Source organism: Oryctolagus cuniculus, chromosome 8 (assembly GCF_051225735.1).
Source record: "Oryctolagus cuniculus isolate XC-2025 breed Fujian yellow rabbit chromosome 8, ASM5122573v1, whole genome shotgun sequence".
NCBI classification, from domain to species: domain Eukaryota; kingdom Metazoa; phylum Chordata; class Mammalia; order Lagomorpha; family Leporidae; genus Oryctolagus; species Oryctolagus cuniculus.
The window spans coordinates 43,183,606-43,204,684 of NC_142874.1; the positions used below are offsets into that span (position 1 = coordinate 43,183,606).

Below are 21,079 nucleotides of genomic sequence, written 5' to 3' on the forward strand. Positions count from 1 at the left end.
GTTCTTTTCCCAAAGAAATTCTCTTTATGCCTGAGGATTTGGTCATTCCTTAATCTTGTATTCTGTGGTTTCTATGAATAGTGGTTCTTTCAAATTGTCTTCCAAAGAATATTGTTCTTAGACCTAGACTGGGCCTTTCCACCAATAAAATTGATTCAAGTTTATATTCAGCAGATTTGCAAGTTAAAGTTTGTGGAATTAATTTTCTCAGTTTAAAATTTTTCCCATTAACTTTTTTTTATTAAGATTTATTTATTTACTTGATAGAGTTACACAGAGAGAGAAGGAGAGGTAAAAAGGTAGAGAGAGAGAAAGAGAGATCTTCCATCGCTGTTTCATTCTCCAATTGGCTGCAATGGCTGGAGATGCACCAGTCTGAAACCAGGAGCCAGGAGCCGGGAGCTTCTTCCTCCCACGTGGGTGCAGGGGCTCAAGGACTTGGGCCATCTCCCACTGCTTTCCCAGGCCACAGCAGAGAGCTGAATAGGAAGTGGAGCCGCCGTAATTCCAACTGGCGCCCATATGGGATGCTGGCATCAAAGAGAGAGAGAAAGAGAGTTTGTTCTTCCACTGGTTCACTTTCCAAATGGCCGCAACGGCCAGAACTATTCCAATCTGGAGCCAGGAGCTTCTTTCGGATCTCCCACGAGGGTGCAGGGGCCCAAAGACTTGGGCCATCTCCCACTGCTTTCTCAGGCCATAGCAGAGAGCTGGATTGGAAGTGGAGCTGCCGGGACTAGAACCAGTGCCCATATGAGATGCCGACACTGCAGGAGGCTGCTTTACGCACTATGCCACAGCGTCACTCCCCCATTAAGTTTTCTTAATCATTGGCAACTGCTACTGATCCTTTTTGCCCACATGTAATAAAAGGCAATTCTGACTTAATTTAGTAATATCTTCAGTTAGTATTACCATATTGCTTTTTGGAAGTATTTTACCAAGAATGTCTGAAAGTGTGTGTTTTATCTCAATCTCACCTACTTTGAGCATTAATAATTTTAAAAATAGCTTTTTTTTAGTAAAAAATTTTTCCATTTGCATTTGTTTTTTGTTCATGTTCATGTCTTCCTAATACTTTTTTCCCTACAAACTAAAGATAGCCTAATTATTTTTCCTTGTACTACTATTTCAGTAAGCTGTCATTTATTTACTCTTTGAGAATTCTTTTTTGTGTGTGATTTCAGATTTAATTTTTGTTGTTTTACTGTATCTGGATTTTGTCTTATAGCATGAGATAAGGATTCAAGCCTAATTTTTGTTTTTAAGAGTTATTTATTTATTTGAAAGAGTTACAGAAAGAGAAGGAGAGACACAGAGAGGGAGAGAGAGATTGTCCATCTGCTTGTTCACTCCCCAGATTGCTATAATGGCTGGGGCTAGGCCAGCCTGAAGCCAGGAGCCAAGTGCTTGTCTGCAGAGGCCCAAGGACTGGGGCCATATTCTGCTGCTTGCCCAGGCCATTAGCAGGGAGTGGATTGGAAGTGGAACAGCTGGGACAGGAACTGGTGCCCATATGGGTGCTAATATTACAGATGGCAGTTTAACCTGTTACACTGTAATGCTGGCCCCAAGCCCCTTTTTTTTTTTAAATTATTTATTTGGAAGTCAGTGGCATTGGGGCCGAGTCGGGGGTTGAGGACAAGCGTTTCTACCTATTGGTTCACGCCCCCTATATATCTCAGCAACAGCAGGAGGAGGGAGTCCATGCTGGGAGCTATGAACTCAATTCAGGTCTTTTATGTGAGTGGCAGGATACTTGAGTCATCAACTGATGCCTCCCAGGATCTGTTGTAGCAGGAAGCCAAAATCAGGAGCTGTAGTGAGGAATCAAACCCAGGCACTCTGATGTGAGATGTGGGCATTGTATTTACTGCCTTAACCACCAGGCCAACTGCCTGCCCTAATCCTAAATTTTTATTTTATTATTTAAAGATTCACTTACTATTTGAAAGACAGAATGACAGAGATGAAGAGAGGGAGGGAAGTTGAGATAGATAGATATCTTCCATCTGTTGGTTTACTCCCCAGGTGACTGCAACAGTCCTGGCTGGGTTGGGCCCAAGCCAGGTGCCTGGAACTCCATCTGAGTCTCCCATATGTGTAGCAGAGACCCAAGTAAGCCAGGATTCACTGCCTTCCTAGGCATATTGGCAGGAAGTTGGATCAGAAGCAGAGGAGCCAGTACTGCAGCCTGCAGTCTGATAAAGGGATGTGCACATCTCATGCAGAAGCTTAATCTATTGTTCGACTAACCTAAATTTTTAAGATGAAAATTATGATAGGTCCATTCAGTGCCTGTGATACCACTCTAACTATATTCATTTTACTTATGTTGGTTCCAGTCTATATTTTTACCACATCAATTATTTCCTTCCTTCCTTCCTTCCTTCCTTCCTTCCTTCCTTCCTTCCTTCCTTCCTTCCTTCCTTCCTTCCTTTTATTTATTTATTTATTTATTTATTTGAAAGTCATAGTTACACAGATAGAGGAAGGAGAGGCAGAGAGAGAGAGGGAGAGAGAAGTCTTCCATCCGCTGGGTCACTTCCCAACTGGCCAAAACAGTCATTGCTGCACTGAACTGAAGCCAGGAGCTTCCTCCAGGTCTCCTAGATGGGTGCAGTGCCCAAGGACTTGGGCCATCCTCCATTGCTTTCCCAGGCCACAACAGAGAGCTAGACCAGAAGGGGAGCAGCTGGGACTCCAATTGGCACCCGCATCTGTTGCCGTCATTGCAAACAGCGGCCTCACCCGCTTTGCCACAGCACCAGTCCCACATCAATTATTCTCTAATACTACATTTTAAATTCTGTTTTACCATTTGTTTAAGAATTCCATGTGGCCGGTGCTGTGGCATAGTGGGTTTTGCCTCTGCTTCTAGTGCTGCGTCCCATATGGGCTCTGGTTCGAGTCCTGGCTGTTCCTCTTATCTAGTTCTCTGCCGTGGCCTGGAAGGGCAGTGGAAGATCGCCTGAGTGCTTGGGCCCCTATACCTATGTGGGAGACCTTGGCTTCAGATCAGCCCAGCTCTGGCTGTTGCAGCCATTTGTGGAGTGAACTGGCACATGGAAGACCTTTCTCTCTGCCTTTCCCTCTCTCTGTCTATAATTCTACCTCTTAAGTAAATAAAAATCTTAGAAAAAAATAATCCCAGTACTCATTTATACAAAATTTTCCTTAACTATTTTCTTTTTTATTTTACAGATTTTCATTTTCATTTTTAATTTATTTGATAGGTAAAGTTACAGAGAGAGGGAGGGAGGGACAGAGAGTAAGGTCTTCCATCCTCTGGTTCACTCCACAAATAGCTCCAATGGCTGGAGCTGCTTTTTGTAGAACTTCCAATAATCTCATTTAGATCCTGAAAATTGGCATACTTTTTCCTACATGCTAATTTCCTATTAAACACATTTTGCTTTAGAAATAAACTATTTTTAAGTTAACACTTTAAAAAAAATTATTTACTTATTTGAAAGACAGAGTTACAGAGAGGCAGAGAGAGAGAGAGAGAGAGAGAGAGAGAGGTCTTCCATGTGCTTGTTCACTCCCCAGATGGTGGCAACAGCCTGAGCTATGCCGATCTGAAGCCTGGAGCCAGGAGCTTTTTCTGGGTCTCCCACGTGGGGACTTGGGCCATCCTCCACTGCTTTCCCAGGCCATAGCAGAGAGCTGGATCAGAAGTGGAGCAGCTGAGACTTGAACTGGCTCCCATATGGGATGCCAGCACTGCAGGTGGCTGCTTTACCTGCTGTGCCAGAGCGCTGGTCCCAAGTTTATCATGTTGATGTTATAAAATTTGTATTTCTCAAAATGACTTGGCTGAAGTACTGAGTTTTTGTCATTTTCGTGTATGTTCATTGAGATGGATTTGCATTGTGGGAACCAGAATTTTAGTATTTTCTAAATAAGCAGTTAAAAAAATCTACAGAATGTAAAATTCAGTGTTGATTCCTGTGAATAAGGGCTGTGGTTTTCTGCCTTATGCATTACAGTTTTACTGTTCCCCTGGGTGTGGCATATAGGAAAAATGTGTTGTATGACTTTGTAAATTCATTGTGTAATGGAAGTTTGTATTTTGTGAATGTTTTTAGATGTGTTCAATCTATCTGGCAGTTTTTGCTCAGGAATGTTGTGTGAAGGCCAACGTACCTCAGTGTGTCCGCCTCTGAGATTTACGGCTGGGGCCCATTCTGGCAGGTTGGCGTGTGCTCTGATTGCTTGGTGCCTGCATTGTAGTGGCTGTTAAATAGTTGAATAATGCCTTTGTACTGTGTCATCATTATTGTACTGAATTAATTTTTACTCAGTGAGTAATTTGTCAAAATTGGCTACTTAAGCAATTTGAAGCTTGTATTTTTAAAAATTTGTTTCATTTTTTTTTTTTTTTTTTGCAAGGCAGAAAGAGACAGACAAAAAAAGCTCCCATCTTCTGGTTTATTCTCCAGTTGCTTGCAACAGGCTGTGAGGCAAGCATTTAACCCAGGTCTTCTGTGTGATGGCAGGAACCTAACTGCTCAGCCATCACCACAGCCCCCTGTGTCTGCATTAGCAGAAAACTGTAGTTATGAGCTAGAGTTGGGTATCAGACTCAGGCACCATGATAGTGGGTCTGGGTGCCTTAACTGCTGGGCCATACACTGCCCCCTTAGCTGCCTCACTCTCTTCAATGGCTTAAAAATTTCATGGAAGTTGTATATTATATATTATGAAAAAATGATGGATTTCAATTTTTTCCAACAAAATAAATTAATCTTTTAACTTGAGTTTTCCATGAACTTTTTGAAGCACTCCCATTTTTCATTGTATAATTAGTTACATACAATTTTAGTAGACATTACCATCTGATGTTTTTTAGGAGAGATTTTTTTTAAATGTTTTCTATTCAATAAAAGAAAGTTCTTATATCTAGCATTATTTGCTATTTGTGTCTATAATATATATTTCTAGTTGTGAAGTTGCTGTTACAAGAGATTTTAGAATTTGAATTTTTTTTTTTTTTTTTTTTTTTTTTGACAGGCAGAGTGGACAGTGAGAGAGAGAGACAGAGAGAGAAAGGTCTTCCTTTGCCGCTGGTTCACCCTCCAATGGCCGCCGCTGCAGCCGGCGCACCGCGCTGATCCTGGCAGGAGCCAGGAGCCAGGTGCTTTTCCTGGTCTCCCATGGGGTGCAGGGCCCAAGCACCTGGGCCATCCTCCACTGCACTCCCTGGCCATAGCAGAGAGCTGGCCTGGAAGAGGGGCAACCGGGACAGAATCCGGCGCCCCAACCGGGACTAGAACCCGGTGTGCCGGCGCCGCAAGGTGGAGGATTAGCCTATTGAGCCACGGCGCCGGCCGAATTTGAAATTTTTGATAGACATTGCTGTCTGTGTATATTTGGTTCTTCAACAGTAGTAACATATTGAGAATATCTACTTCTTCAAGTCCTTGCTCATATTACATACTAGTTTTTACAAGTAATTAAGGAGTTAAAATTTGCCTGTAAAATGTTAAAATTATATACTAATGTAGTTTTACTTTTTATTAATTTTGGGAGCAAAGTGGAGTTTTTTTTCAATATTTCATCACCATTTTAATTTCATTTGTTGTTCATTGCCTTTGTCTAAATTACCTTTTTTAAAGTTTTCTTTCAGGATTTTTTTTTTTAAGATTTATTTATTTACTTGAAAGGCAGAGTTGGAGAGAGAAAGATCTTCATCCTCTGGCTTATTCCCCAAATGGCCACAATGGCCAGACCTGGGCTGTTCTGAAGCCAAGAGGCAGGAGCTTCTTCTGCTTCTTCCACGTGGGTTCAGGGGCCCAAGCGCTTGGGCCATCTTTCACTGCTTTCCCAGATGCACTAGTAGGGAGTTAGATTGGAAGTGGAGCAGCCGGGATTTTAACTGGCACCCAAATGGGATGCCAGCACTGCAGGTGGTGGCTTTACTTGCTATGGCAGAGTACTGGCCCACAGGAAGGTTTTTGTACTTACATTAAGATGTGAACTAGAGGGGCCTGGTGCTGTGGTGTAGCGGTTAAAGCTGCTGCCTCAGTGCCAGCATCCCATATGGGCACCGGTTTGATTCCCGGCTGCTCCGCTTCCGATCCAGTTCTCTGCTATGGCCTGGGAAAGCAGTAGAAGATGGCCCAAGTCCTTGGGCCCCTGCACCTGCGCAGGAGACCTGGAAGAAGCTCCTAGCTCCTGGCTCCTGGCATCGGATCAGTGCAGCTCTGGCCATTGCAGCCAACTGGGGAGTGAACCAGTGGATGGAAGACCTCTTTGTTCCTCTCTCTCTCTCTCTCTCTCTCTCTCTCTCTCTCCCCCCCTCTCTCCCCCCTCCCCCTCCCCCCCCTCTCTCTCCCACTCCCTCTCCTTCTCTCTCTGTGTAACTCTGACTTTCAAATAAATAAATAAATCTTTAAAAAAAAAAAGATGTGAACTGGAACTGGTTTTTCTTAGCATATTGTTTACCATTTATCATTTTTTGAATTAGATGTAATCAGGGTTATCAACAAGTCCTATAGACTCAAAAATATTTTTCTTAAGCTTTTGTCACTTGAGATAACAAAATATTTTGTCTCATTATTTCATTCAGTACTTTTATAACTTTAGCTTTAGATTTAAATCTTTGATCCATTTGGAAATTTGTGAAGGTATCAGAGATCAGTTAATCTGGTATATTTTTAAGATATGTCTATCTGTCCCTACAAGTTTAATTAAATCACCTTTGTCCTACTTAGATATCTCTCACCATATAATAATATACAAATATAGATTTATATAATTATAGATTCCTACATAATTATTATAAAATGTAATATTAACCACCACCTCCAGCAGTGCCAACCAGACATCTATAGAACACCCTATTAGTTTAAATGCTTTCTTCACCATTTTATGGAACAGGTGCCCTCATTTAAAAAAAATCATCCACAAGGAAACTTGAGGGTTAGTGGTGAGAAGTAACTTGCAGAATGTTGTGCAGCCAGTAAGTGGCAAAGTCAAATTAGGAATGTAGATTTCAGACTTCTGGTGTAAGGTGATCCCCTCTGACCTTTAAGCCATTGTCTGCCACATTCCGCTGAGCATTTGGTTTACAGACATTGTCATTTTAGTCTGTTCTGTTGATCTGTCCCTTTATGCATGCATGTTGTGGTATGCTTTCAATATTCAGGACTACTTCTCTTCTGTCATTTTTTAACAGAAAATATATTAAATGATTCTTAAAATATTTTTCTGTGACAGTTAGAAAAACCTTGCTTGTATCCTGAAGTGATCCCTAACCCCAGGCAACCACTGATCTGATTCTGTCCCTATAGTTTTACATTTCCTGGTCTGCTCTATTCATAAAACTGTACTAGAGGTAACTGTTTGTGTTCTGCTTCTGAAATTTAATATAATACTTTTGAGGTTGATTTATATTGTTCATTGTGTTAGTGAATAATTACCAAATTCTTTTCTCATTTGTAATAATTTTTCAGTTGAAGCTCTGGGGTTTTTCAGATATATATCATCTGAAAATAATTGTCATTTAAATCCGACTTTTCTGCTTTTTATACATGCTGCCCTCTTTTGACTAAATGGACTCTGTGTCTCCAGAATAATATTAACTGGTAGTGGTGATATTATATACTGGTTTTCATCCTGACTTTCATGAAAATTATTTTCATTTTTTTCTTTAGCATGATGCTGGCTTTTCAGATGTGTAAGCTTTTTTTTTTTTTTTTTTTTTGTTAAATCAAAATAAGTGTTTTCTATTTAATAAATACAGAAAGTGTGATGGGACGAGAAAACCACCATTTGGCAGATGTGGTAGAAATAACAGCCACGAGTCATCAATGGATGCTTAAAAGTAGGATCAGAAACAAGATACTTGCAGAGTATCAAGTGATCTCCACAAGACACTCACTTCAAAAATGGAAAATAGTAACTTTAAAGTGGAAAAGCTGACATATACCACTCTAACCAAATGATCACCAGTAGTTAGATACATCAGATACCATCTGGAATAACACCCTGACATATGTTACTCCTGGGATGTTCTTGCCAAAAGTAAATAACGTGAAAAAATGCTCAGATTGGGAGTCATTCTATGAAATATTTGGCAAGCACTCTTCAAATATCAAAGTTATGAGAATCAAAGAATGCCTGTGTAACAATCACAGCTTGGAGGAGAGGAAGGGGAGGCTGAATTGGTTCCTTGGTCAGGAAATGAGAATTAGTGTGACAAGTGGCAAAATTTGAGTAAGATCTGTAGCTTGGTTGATAGTACTGTAAATGTTAATGTCTTGGTTTTAATGATTGTACTATGATTATGTAATGTATTACATGTAAGGGGAAACTGGGTGAAGGATTTATAGGAACTCTTATTTTTGCAGGTTTTTTTGAACATTTGAAATTGTTTCAAAATAAAAAATTTAAACAAATAACATTCACAAAAACAAACGAGATATCTCATTGCTCAGGGTTTGTATTTGAGTTGTATATGTTTTGAATTTACAGATGGTACGTTTATAGGCAGTGTAACTTGTTTCTGCTAGTTCCAATAGAATATAATATTTCATAGATATGAGATGGCTTGCACAGTATCTAGGAGAAGGTAACAAAGGGCCTTTATGTTGCTGTGTGAACTTGACTGAGTTGGTAATTCACAAATGAAATATTGAATTAAAAGCATTTATCAAGTTGATTTAGATTTTATTAGTACCAGTGTAGTAGGTAGATTCACCTAAGACATTCTAGGAGAAGTCGGTAACAAGCATGTATACCTCATAGCTAAGACCATGTAACTAGGAGAGTTGACTCAGTCCCACCAACACTGTTGTAGCAAAAACCTAGCTGTCATCTCCTTATGCTCCCTGTACTGAGGATACAAAAAAATTGTACCCTAAAAGTCTGCCACAGCTGCACTAGAAGAACTAAGTATCTTTACAATTGTGCTTGCCTGGAGTTCCTGACTTCCCACACGTGGGTGCTGATCCTTACGTTGTTCATTTCTGTTTTTGCAGTTTCATTCCAGTCTGTATTTTTTTTTGGCAGAACATGGCACATGTATCAAATTTATTTCCAGGTCTGAAGCTTCCTTGCTTTCCCCGGGGAAACTGGCCTTGGTTGTGTCTATTATTATTTTTTGAGCTGTTTGATTTTGTTTTGTAAAGTTCTTTTCTATTAGTTCTTGCCCTCCTTCTGGGTTTAGGGATGCATAATGAAAAGCCAAGAGGTGTTCAGAGAGAAAGTGGGTGAACCATGTGTTCATATCTGATCTATCAAAAGCTTGTTAACATTTTATCATATTTTATTTTTATTTATTTATTTTTTAAAGTTGTGGATTGGTCATAGCTTTCTCTAGATGGACTTTCTGAGAAAAAAACCCAATAAAATAAATTTTCTTGACTACTGACCTTGTGTGTATGACTAATTATTTGTTTTTTTTTTTTTTTTAATGAGGACCAATTGTCTTTTTATTTTATTAAATAATAGGCATTCATTAAGTGCTAACAGGATGAGAGCTACATGATATGCACAAAATTATTTCTCAAAGTTCAGCAAATTAAAATTTGTTATCACAAATAATAAATTTGATGAATTATTTTTTGCTTAAAATGTATTAAAGAAAAATTGTGTATATTATCTAATTACTTTCTTTACAATATTTTTAATGTTTATTTATTTACTTTTAGTTGTTTGAAAGGCAGAATGTCTGAGAGGACAGAGAAGAGAGAGAAGGAGAGGGAGGAGGGGCAGAAGGAGGGAGAGATAAAGAAAAAGAGGGAGAGAGAGAATCTTTTATAGCATGGTTTACTTTTTTTTTTTTTTAATTTATTTAATGAGCATAAATTTCCAAAGTACAGCTTCTGGACCACAATAGCCTCCTCCCCCACCCCGTGTCTTCCCTCCCATCCACAACGCTCCCCTCTCCCACTCCCTCTCCCCTTCCCCTTCACATCAGAATTAATTTTCAATTATCTTTATATACAGAAGATCAATTTAGCGTATGTTAAGTAAAGATTACCACATTTTGCTCCCACACAGAAACATAAAGTGTAAAATACTATTTGAGTACTAGTTAGAGCATTAATTAAACACCTAAGAGTAATTGTGTATTAATTACAGAGCTCAACCAATAGTTTTAAGTAGAATATAAAATGCATCTTTTGCATTGTTGTGGCCCCCCCCCCCCCCCCGACCTCCCTCCCTCCCGTGGCCCTCCCCTCACCCACTTCCTTTCCCCTCCCCCCCCTTCATCACGTTTCATTTTCGGTTACCTTCATATACCGAAGATCAATTTAGTATATACTAAGCAGGGATTTCAACAGGTTGCACTCACACAACCGAACCAGGTATAGGGTATTGTTCGACTAGTAGTGTTGTATTTGAGTTTCATAGATAGACATATTAAGGACAGAGATCCTGCGAGGGGAGCATGAACCCAGTGACTCCCGTTGTTGATTTAACAATTGGCACTCTTATTTATGACATGACTAATTATTTGTAAGTTATAGAGATAATCAGCAGGAAAGTCGAGGGATCATGATGAAAAGGTAAAATAAACCAGAAATTTGGCAAATATAAACCCCAATTTTATGTTCACTCTGAGCCTTTTATATCTTGTTATTTTTGTTTTGCGGTTGCACCCTGTTTAGGCAGTAAAAGACCTTTAAATTGCTGTGTATACTCTACTGAGTTGGCGACTCACAAATGAAGTACTGATTTCAAAGCATTTATCAAGTTAATTTAGATTTTTATTAATAACAGGGTAGTAGGCAGCGATTTACCTAAGACATTCTAAATTTGTTTAAAAACATTTTGACAGTTCTGTGCTATGTACATTTGGAGATTTCTTTAGAAGCTTTATTTTTTGGAGCTGTGTTTTTTCTTTTTTTTATTGTTGCCCCTAGATAATGAAATTTTTATTCTTTATTTTTTTTTAAAGGTAGACAAATTTTCATGTATATCATGTATAGAGATTTAGGAGCGTAGTGATACTTCCCACCAAACCCTTTCTTCTGCTCACAAATGTTTTATCTTGTTGTGGGTAGGGTTTGGGTAGTTACTATTCATCTAAAGTTTAGGAGTGTGCTGTAAGTGACATTGAAGAAGTACTAATACTTGCATTGTATTTTTGTTTGTTTTTTTCTTCGGAAGCTGGTTGGAGGGCAGTTTGATTTGGAAATGAATTTCATTATCCAAGAAGGTGAGAGTATCATCTGCATGGTGGACCTGCTGGAGAAATGTGATGTCACTTGCCAAGCTGAAGTATGGAGCATGTTTACAGCCATTCTGAAGAAAAGCATACGCAACCTTCAGGTCTGCACGGAAGTAGGCCTTGTTGAGAAAGTGCTGGGAAAGATCGAAAAAGTCGACCATATACTAGCAGGTATGACTTCTATAGTACAATGTGTGTGAAAAAGTAGTTTGATTCTTAAATACTGAATTTTTATTTTTTCATTTAACAACATTTAAGAACTATTTGAGCATATAGCTTGTTACTTTAGTGTCCAAAGCCTTATGGAAGCATAGTGTATTTTAAGTCTTTAAGAAACAAAAGCAGATGAATTGTTTTCTTTTTTCTTTTGTTTCCAGATCTTTTAGTTGACATGTTGGGAGTGCTGGCTAGCTATAATCTGACAGTTCGAGAACTTAAGCTATTCTTCAGTAAACTTCAAGGAGATAAAGGACAATGGGTAAACTAACCTAAATACTAAATGCTTTACATTTCTGACAATATTTAGCATAATAATATGTTGCTTTAATGCTCTTGTCTACTAATTCTGTCATCAGAATTGATTTCAACTTGTGAAAGTTGGAAATGGATAGAAGTGTGAGGGCAGAGTACTGCAGAGGAAAAAACTATACTGAAAAACTCCAGAAATCTGGAGTGAGGATTCAGTACCAGACTGTTCATGCTTACCTTAAAACTCAGTAAGATAGAGCTAACATTCTGATAGCTATAAGTCAGAGTAGTGACAGAATTAATAATAGAGAGCTACAGACCGTTAGAGATCATACTAGACACTGTGGAAAGACCACTATCTCGTGGCACTTCTCACCCTGTGTCTGAGACCCTAGAGGAGCCAGACCTGAACAGAAGGGTTAGACTAGCCCTGGAGTATCAGCCACTCTATCCTCTAAGGCTAGTTTTAAGATTTTTTTTTTCTTTTTTCAGTAGGAATTATAGTTGATCTACAAGTAACTTATCTGCTTCAAAAATAGTCTAAGAATCTCAAAAGGATTTATGTCAGATTCTAGCACTCAGCAATATGCAGTTCACTTTGTCTTATGTCAGTATGTCTAAAATCAGTAGCCATAAGAAGAAAGTGTTTTAATTTTTGAAAGTCAGTATAATTGTAGGCACTTGTTACTACACTTTATGAGGCTACTTAAAAAATTTTATGGAAAATATAATTAAAAGATAAGCTTATTTTGGTACAAAAAAGTAGAAACCCATGCATAATTTTTTCATAATATGCATTTTTCATGAGCTTTTTGAAGACACTTCATGTTCCTTGACACTTGAAACTGTTTCCACACAGTAGCAAAAAATGATCTTTTAAAAATACAAACTACACTAACCCCACCCCTCTTTAACACTGTAACGAATCCTTAAATAATTCTCAGTGTTTCAATGCTAAAGATACTTTAAAATATTGTGGTACATTAACCTCGTAGCCACCCTGTGGGGTACATTATTATCTCCATTTTACCAAGGAGGGATCTGAGGCGGTGGAATATAACCTAGGTCACACAAGAAGTGGATCAGAACTCATTTTCACATGCCCTAGGTCACACAGGAAGTGTATCAGAACTTATTCTCACTCCACAGTACATGCTTTTAACCACTAGATGGTCACTGTTATGTTGTACTTGCTCATGTAGCTTTCTGTTTCCATTAAAAAGGGACCAAAACTTTCAACATGGCCTGCAATGGCTCTATCTCTTTAGCCTCGTTTTACATCTTCTTCCCTTCTCCCTCATACTTAAAGTGTTGTCACTGAGTCTACTCTGCCCTCTTTCTATTCATAGAGACCTTTTCTGTCCTTTAGAGTGCATCTTAATGATCACTTCTTCTGACTTTTAAAATGCATTAAACTTTTCTTACTGTGTTCATCCTACAGTATGCCTCTGTTGCATGGAATGTGTACAGTGGTAATGTTGCATTCACTTTATTTTTTTTCTCTCTTGTCCATGAGTCTCTAATAACCAAAATGAAAATTCTTGTTTCCACTTAGAAGGAGCAGCGAAGGTCAGCTAGTTGTCTCAGTATTGGCTCATAGTTACTGAATGCCAAAACAGGTGGGGAGCCCTTTTCCTGCCGAGGTGCATTTGGATATTGATGACGTCATTCGCAGGCCATACAAAATCACGAACTTAAGCGTTAGTCTGATATAGAGTCATTGAGTTTCAAATCCCGCCTGAGGTTGCTTTGGCAGGGCCAGACCCTTATGCAGCCTGCACAGTGAATATTTCCTATCCCTGATACGTCCTTTATTATGCTAAAAATAGTTGAAAATAGCTTTTTTGGTCACTTTATATGCTTTTAGCTTATATCACTACTTGGTTATTCTATTGTATTTTATATTATTATTATAGTAGAAAGATGACTCTTTGTCTTTGCTGAACACTGTGGTTTCTGAATTGTTTATTTTCATAGCCCCCACACGCTGGCAAGTTGCTGTCTGTGTTAAAGCATATGCCTCAGAAGTACGGCCCTGATGCCTTTTTCAACTTTCCAGGAAAGAGTGCTGCAGTAAGTAGATACTAATGAGGAAATCCTTTGACATTCTCCTTTCCTTTGCTTCCTCAAAGTATAGTTCTGTAAACACCTTTGGCAGATACTGGGTTAGGTAGAAGCTTCTCTGCACAAGTAACTCAATCTTATAATTTTGTCTGTTATTTTTTCCTGTTTTAGAAGGTGAAGAAACAGAGACTGAATGTAGTGGAGAAAGCTGCTCATTCAAGCAAGCTTGGGTTAATCTTGGAATAAAAACCTAATTCTCACACACATAGTCATGATGTCTAATGAATTTATCTTTGCATTCTGTGGGTGACAGCTTCACATCTGTCTTGCTGAACAACTTTCTCCAGCTTTAAATTTCCCGATCTCCCTTTCTTTTATATCTGATATATATAGATGGAGAGTAACTCTTTGAAACTTAACTACACACAGTTTTGTGGCTTGTGAGTTTTCAAATTATGTTGATCATAGTTTAATTATAAGCTGTTGGTCAGGTTATAAGTAAGACATTTATGGCTATGATATCTGTAAAGTTTCAAAAGTTACAGAAGCAGGGCTGGCGCTGTGGTGCAGCGGGTTAACGCCCTGGCCTGAAGCGCTGGCATCCCATATGGACCCGGTTCTAGTCCTGGCTGCTCACTTCCAGTCCAGCTCTCTGCTGTGGACTGGGAAAGCAGTAGAAGTCCTTGGGCCCCTGCACCCAAGTGGGAGACCTGGAAGAAGCTCCTGGCTCCTGGCTTCGGATTGGCACAGCTGTGGCCATTGCAGCCAAATGGGGAGTGAACCAGTGGATGGAAGACATCTCTCTCTCTTTCTCGCTGTCTCTCCTCTCTCTGTGTAACTCTTTCAAATAAATAAATAAATCTTTAAAAAAAACCCAAAAGTTAGAGAAGCGTATTACATACTATATATATATTTAAGACTTTTAAAAATTATTATTAATATAAGAAAAATATTTTAAAAGATTTATGTATTTGTTTATTTGAAAGGCACACTGACACAAAGAGAGGGAGAGACAGAGGCTGAGACAGAAACCTTCCTTCTGCAGGCTCACTCCCAGATGGCTGCAGCATTGTGGGACAAAGAACTGTCTGTCGTGGGTGCTAGAGACACAGTTACTTGAGCCTTCATCTGCCATTGTGCATATTAGCTTGAAGCAGAATAGCTAGACTCAAACCAGCCCTCTGATACAGGAAACGGGTGTCCCAAGCAGCAGCTTAATCCACTGCAATACCATACTTGACCCAAGCAAAAAAAAAATTTTTTTTAAAGATATCTAGATCTATTTTAATAAGCTGATCTCTCATTCATTTTTATTTCTCTCTCATAAGATCTTTTTTTTTTTTTCCTGGTAACAGTGATAGTTTTTTTCTTTCTATTTTTTAACATGAAATAATTATACATATTCATGGGGCGTGGTGTGATATCTCATTATATGGACATACAGTGTGCTGATTAAATCAGCATGACTAGCATTTCCATCTTCCTGTAACTTCATTGTGGTTGGAGTTCTCGGATCCTGTCTTCTAATTCTTTATAAAATATAGACAGTGTTGCTGTGAACTATGTCACACACCATGTTGTGGCACTAACTCCTTCTTTCTGGAAACCGGGCCACAAGGTATCTGTGATCAGAACGCCCCTTTAGCCTCAGTATTTTCTTTTTTCTCATAAAATCTTGTTTGCTTTTTAGACCCTACATTGCAGGCTCTATCTGCAGAAAGATAAGATTGTATTTGTCAAGGACGTTTGTAATATTTTAATGTTACATGCACAATACAGGACTTTCTTTGAAAAGTTTATTTATGTATTTATTTTTAAAAGATTTTATTTATTTATTTGAGAGGTAGAGCTACAGACAGTGAAAGGGAGAGATGGAGAAAAAGGTCTTCTATCCATTGGTTCACTCCCCAAAAGGCCTCAATGGCCAGAGCAGGGCCGACCTGATGCCAGGAGCCAGGAGCTTCTTCTGGGTCTCCCATGCAGGTGCAGGGGCCCAAGCACTTGGGCCATCTTCCACTGCTTTCCCAGGCCATAAGCAGAGAGCTGGACCAGAAGAAGAGCAGCCAGGACATGAACTGGCACCCATATGGGATGCCAGCATTGCAGGCGGAGGCTTAGCCTACCTATGCCACAGTGTCAACCCCTGGAAAGTTTTATGCCTTTTATTTCTTTTTTCTACTCCACAATTTTCCCTTAAAAGATATTTTTAGATTTGAAGCTTTCCTAAATAACTTTACTATTTTGGTATTGAGCCTAACATTTGCTTCTGACATTAAAAAAAAGGTATTCACATGATATTTATCCCCCTCCCATTTATTACTTACAGTTCTCTGAGACTCTAGTGTGTCCATTCTACTTACTTGCATTTATCTTTGTGTACTGAGAACTTTTAAGTGAAATTTTAAACCAAATGGTAAAGCCATTTGTAGAGTAACTTCTGAATATAGTTTAAAATTGTTATGAAATAATTTTCATACTTGTGGATTAAAAGAAGAAACATATACCAAGCTGTCTTTTTAAACATTTTTCTTTGCATTTTGTCCATTTTTCTCTATTCTAGTGCCTTAACATTTCAGCAAGAAGTTCTTTTAATTGAAACCTCTTTGGATATGTTTATTGTAAGAATTGAAGTGGACATGATTTCTGTGTCCAGCAGGATATACTCTGTTTCTTTAATTAACAGTATTACTATGTATTTGGGAAAATTCAAGTTACTGAAAGTCTTCTTCCAAGAATTTAAATCATGTTTAAAGTAATTTACAACAGAAAATGCATGCAGCATTATAAAGTCTCATTTTTGATGGTTTCAGTAGTAAAGTTTTTCATGTGAGTCAATAACTGAAAGTTTCTTTCCTCTAGGCTATTGCATTACCTCCTATAGCCAAATGGCCATACCAGAATGGTTTTACATTTCATACCTGGCTTAGAATGGATCCTGTAAATAACATCAATGTAGATAAAGATAAACCTTACTTGTATTGGTACGTATTTTTGTAATGGATTAGTGTTAATTTCTTACTTTGGAAATGAGACTCTTTAGGAGGTACAATGACAACTTACTCTTCATAGTTTCAGAACCAGCAAAGGTCTTGGTTATTCTGCTCATTTTGTTGGAGGGTGTTTGATTATAACATCAATAAAGTCAAAAGGAAAAGGCTTTCAACACTGTGTGAAATTTGATTTCAAGCCACAAAAGGTATGTGATCTTACTGAGGCACAATTATGTTCACAAACTATGCCATTGTTCATATGCTTTGTTTTAGTGATATTTGCATAACCTGTGCTAAATCACAACTTTCTTTACTATTTCATAAAATGAAGTGGTATATCTCTGAACAATTATTAACCCTGCTTTGGATCATAAAGAGGTTGGATATTTAGCTACTTGCAGAGTTTAAGGGAAATACCATAAGACAGTATAGTGGCAAATACGTGCATTTTGAGAGTGTAAATTTGATGTGTGTTTGTGCCTTAAAATTTAAAGGTTGTTGGTCAACAGGATTGTAGACAAGTAGGCAGATACATAAAGTAAATATGGAAAAATGTTGAGATTTGAAAAAGTATGCTAGAATTTCAGCTTTTTGGAGGACTGTTTGAAACTTTTCATAATAAGAAATGGGCAAAATAATTTGGAGATTAGTTTCTCACCCCTGAGAGCCTCCCTAAATAAATGCTACAGAAGTTGACTATTTGTTTTTGGGTTTAATTGTAGCATAATTTTATTTGAACTTATTATCGATATGATTACAGTATCATTATCCTTATATGTTTTGCTTATTCAGTGGTATATGGTAACTATAGTACACATTTATAACCGATGGAAGAACAGTGAACTTCGATGTTATGTGAATGGTGAGCTGGCTTCCTATGGAGAAATAACATGGTTTGTCAACACCAGCGATGTAAGTAGTTCCAAAATGTTCCAGTGGAAGGAAGTTATTTTAAAAGCATAAACTCTTCAAATCAGAAACTGTTTTAGAACTTGAATATAAATTTAGGAATACCACCATGGTGGATTTTTTTATAATCATAATTTGTGTAGTATGTTATAAATAGAATTTGGTACTGTGTTATGTATTACTCAATCCATATAGTAAAATTCTCTTGGATAGAGTAGAGATAAGAATTTATGGGTAATAGCAACTGTATCTTGATGGTGTTTGCATCATTGTTTCATTGAGGAAAATAAATAGAAGTTCTGTTACAGACTTCTGATCATTTTTATGAGTTGATGTGTGCTTATAAATGTTGCATATTTATGTCTACAGATAACTATCATATGTTCAGGATTCAAAAAGAGATTCAGAGGATAGAATTAAATTAAAAATATCCTTATTTCTCTCCTAAAACCATTTTTCTAATAGAAAACGTAAAAAAAATAGGGAACATGAATACAGACCATCCACCATTTACTTCTTTTGTATCCTTGTTTTACATATGTGCATGTTGTGTAATCCGACTGTTAAGAGCTCATGATGTTGTATCAGGTTTGAATCCCAGGTCTGTTGCTTACTGACTCTATGATCTTACCATATCCATTAAGCCTTAGGTTTTTCTTCTACCATAGTTTTTTTTTTTTTAATTTTATTTATTTATTATTTATTTGAGAGGTAGAGTTAGAGAGAGAGAGAGAGAGAGAGCGACAAGGGTCTTTTTTTTTTTTTGACAGGCAGAGTGGACAGTGAGAGAGAGAGACAGAGAGAAAGGTCTTCCTTTGCCGTTGGTTCACCCTCCAATGGCTGCCGCGGCCGGTGCGCTGCGGCCGGCGCACCGCGCTGATCTGATGGCAGGAGCCAGGAGCCAGGTGCTTTTCCTGGTCTCCCATGGGGTGCAGGGCCCAAGCACCTGGGCCATCCTCCACTGCACTCCCTGGCCACAGCAGAGCTGGCCTGGAAGAGGGGCAACTGGGACAGAATCCGGTGCCCCAACCGGGACTAGAACCTGGTGTGCCGGCGCCGCTAGGCGGAGGATTAGCCTAGTGAGCCGCGGCGCCGGCCTCTTCTACCATAGTTTTATCCACCTGAAAAATGAGAGTAAAGTAGTACTTACAAAAGAAGATTCTTGTGCTGATTAAGTGTGATAATGTTCATAATTCAAGGACTCAAAAAAATACTCATTCTGTATGTCCTAAAGCTGAGTCAGTATTTTCCTCCTTGTATCAAAGCCTGCTCTTCTGCCTGGAGTTTTGGTTGTTCCACTATGAACCTCCACAGCCATCATAATTTTTCTCCTTTTTTGTCTTCACTTGGTTGTCAAGTTTTGTTGATTGTACTTTGGGAAATGTGTGTTGCCTCCTTTTGTATAATGTCTTCACTGATCTCTACTCCAGATGAAAAGGAATGAAGTGAAATGCTAAATAAATTATTTGATATGTATAGATAAAGTTTAGAATGGACAAAATATTTATACCTATAAGGGTTTTTATTATTTCTAAAGGTTATACTTTCTTATTTTTTTTCTTTAATGAAATCTTTGTCTTTCACAGACTTTTGACAAGTGTTTCCTGGGCTCCTCAGAAACCGCTGATGCTAATAGAGTATTCTGTGGCCAGATGACGGCAGTTTACCTGTTTAGTGAAGCTCTCAATGCAGCTCAGATATTTGCCATTTATCAGTTGGGCCTGGGATATAAGGTACTTTAATGTTCACTACTTAGCCAATGTTAGTTGACCTGAATTTGAAGGTGGATTATACATAGGAGATTTATCTTGAGGCACCAAACTGAGGTCAGGGTAATCAGGAATTCCACAAGGAAGTTTCAGTAGTCTAAAGGGTACTTTAAACTTTTGAAGAAAGGATAGCATACTTGATTTATAGGAGGTAGTTTGCAAACTACTTGTTCAAGTTTCAGTGTTCATGCTGTTTTTCTTTTGATGATGATGTGTCTTTGCACAGCTAAGTTTTTGACAGTGGCTGTGATAGAAAAGCAAGTATTACGTGAAAATCAACCTAGGACAGGAAATCAGGATGGTGGTATACAATCTGACTCCAAGGTTTGAGAAATGTACAATGCCCAATATGTACATACATTCCATTAATAAACACTTTTGCTACTATAAGTAAGTTAACATTATTTTCAAGGCCCATGTGACTTTGCCCAGTAGGTTTTCAGACCTGGCCTCCATTTTAGTTTACTTTAACACATGCCACTACAAAAAAATCTGTGAAACTCCTAGGAAGAATTGAAGAGAGGAAAGTGAACAAAATAGCTAAGACATACAGGAAACAGTTATCAAAGTATTCCTTAAGTTCTTCTTTATCAGTATTTTTTTTTAAAGAATTATTTATTAATTTAAAAGTCAGAGTAACAGAGAGAGAAGGAGAAATAAAGAAAGAGAAATCTTTCATCCACTGGTTGATCTCAGAGGTGACTACAGTGGCCACAGTTGGGTCAGTCTGAAGCCAGGAGTTTCTTCCAGATCTCCCATGTGGATGCCAGGGGTCCAAGCACTTGGGCCATCGCTTTTCCAGGGCCATTAGCAGGAAGCTAGATCGGAAGTGGAGCAGCCAGTACACAAATCAGTGCACATATGTGATGCTAGCATTGCAGGCAGTGGCTTTACCCACTGTGCTGCATCCCTGGCCCGTCTATCAGTAGTTTTTTACATAAAAAGATTGAACTCCCCAATTGAAGAACATAGATTAACTGGGGCCGGCGCTGCGGCTCAATAGGCTAATCCTCCACCTGCGGCGCCGGCACACTGTGTTCTAGTCCCAGTCGGGGCACCGGATTCTGTCCCGGTTGCTTTTCTTCCAGGCTAGCTCTCTGCTCTGGCCCGGGAGTGCAGTGGAGGATGGCCCAAGTCCTTGGGCCCTGCACCCGCATGGGAGACCAGGAGAAGCACCTGGCTCCTGGCTTCGGATCAGTGCGGTGCGCCGGCTGCAGCGGCCATTGGGGGGTGAACCAACGGAAAAGTTAAGACCTTTCTCTCTGTCTCTCACTCACTGTCCACTCTGCCTGTCCAAAAAAAAAAAAAAAAAATTAACTGAAAGAATAAAAAAAATGTGTTTATAAGACAGTCACTCTATTTATTTTTAAAGATTTATTTTATTTATTTGAAAAACAGAGTTACAGAGAGAGGTAGAGACAGAGAGAGGTCTTCCATCCGCTGCTTTACTTCCCAAATCGTTGCAATGGCTGGAGCTAAGCTGATCCAAAATCAGGAGCTTTTTCTTTTTCTCTCTTTCTTTTTTTTTTTTTTTTTAAGATTTATTTACTTATTTGAAAGTCAGCATTATATGGAGAGAGAAAGAGACACAGAGAGAGAGGTCTTCCACCCGCTGTTTCACTCCTCAATTGGCTGCAATGGCCGGAGCTGCGCTGATCTGAAGCTGGGAGCCAGGAGCTTCTTCTGGGTCTCCC

General features: G+C 38.8%; 1 protein-coding gene across 3 annotated transcripts in view; it reads left to right on the plus strand.

The window, feature by feature from the left end:
- LRBA (LPS responsive beige-like anchor protein) overlaps positions 1-21,079 on the plus strand; it is a 751,045-nt gene that overhangs the window by 90,620 nt on the left and 639,346 nt on the right. For all 3 annotated transcript variants that reach the window (XM_051819347.3, XM_051819348.3, XM_089302377.1), the window contains exons 2-8: positions 11,125-11,356; positions 11,563-11,663; positions 13,631-13,726; positions 16,577-16,698; positions 16,787-16,913; positions 17,500-17,619; positions 19,203-19,349. In XM_051819347.3, the coding sequence (XP_051675307.3) occupies positions 11,125-11,356; positions 11,563-11,663; positions 13,631-13,726; positions 16,577-16,698; positions 16,787-16,913; positions 17,500-17,619; positions 19,203-19,349 (945 nt within the window). The remainder of the gene's footprint in view (positions 1-11,124; positions 11,357-11,562; positions 11,664-13,630; positions 13,727-16,576; positions 16,699-16,786; positions 16,914-17,499; positions 17,620-19,202; positions 19,350-21,079) is intronic.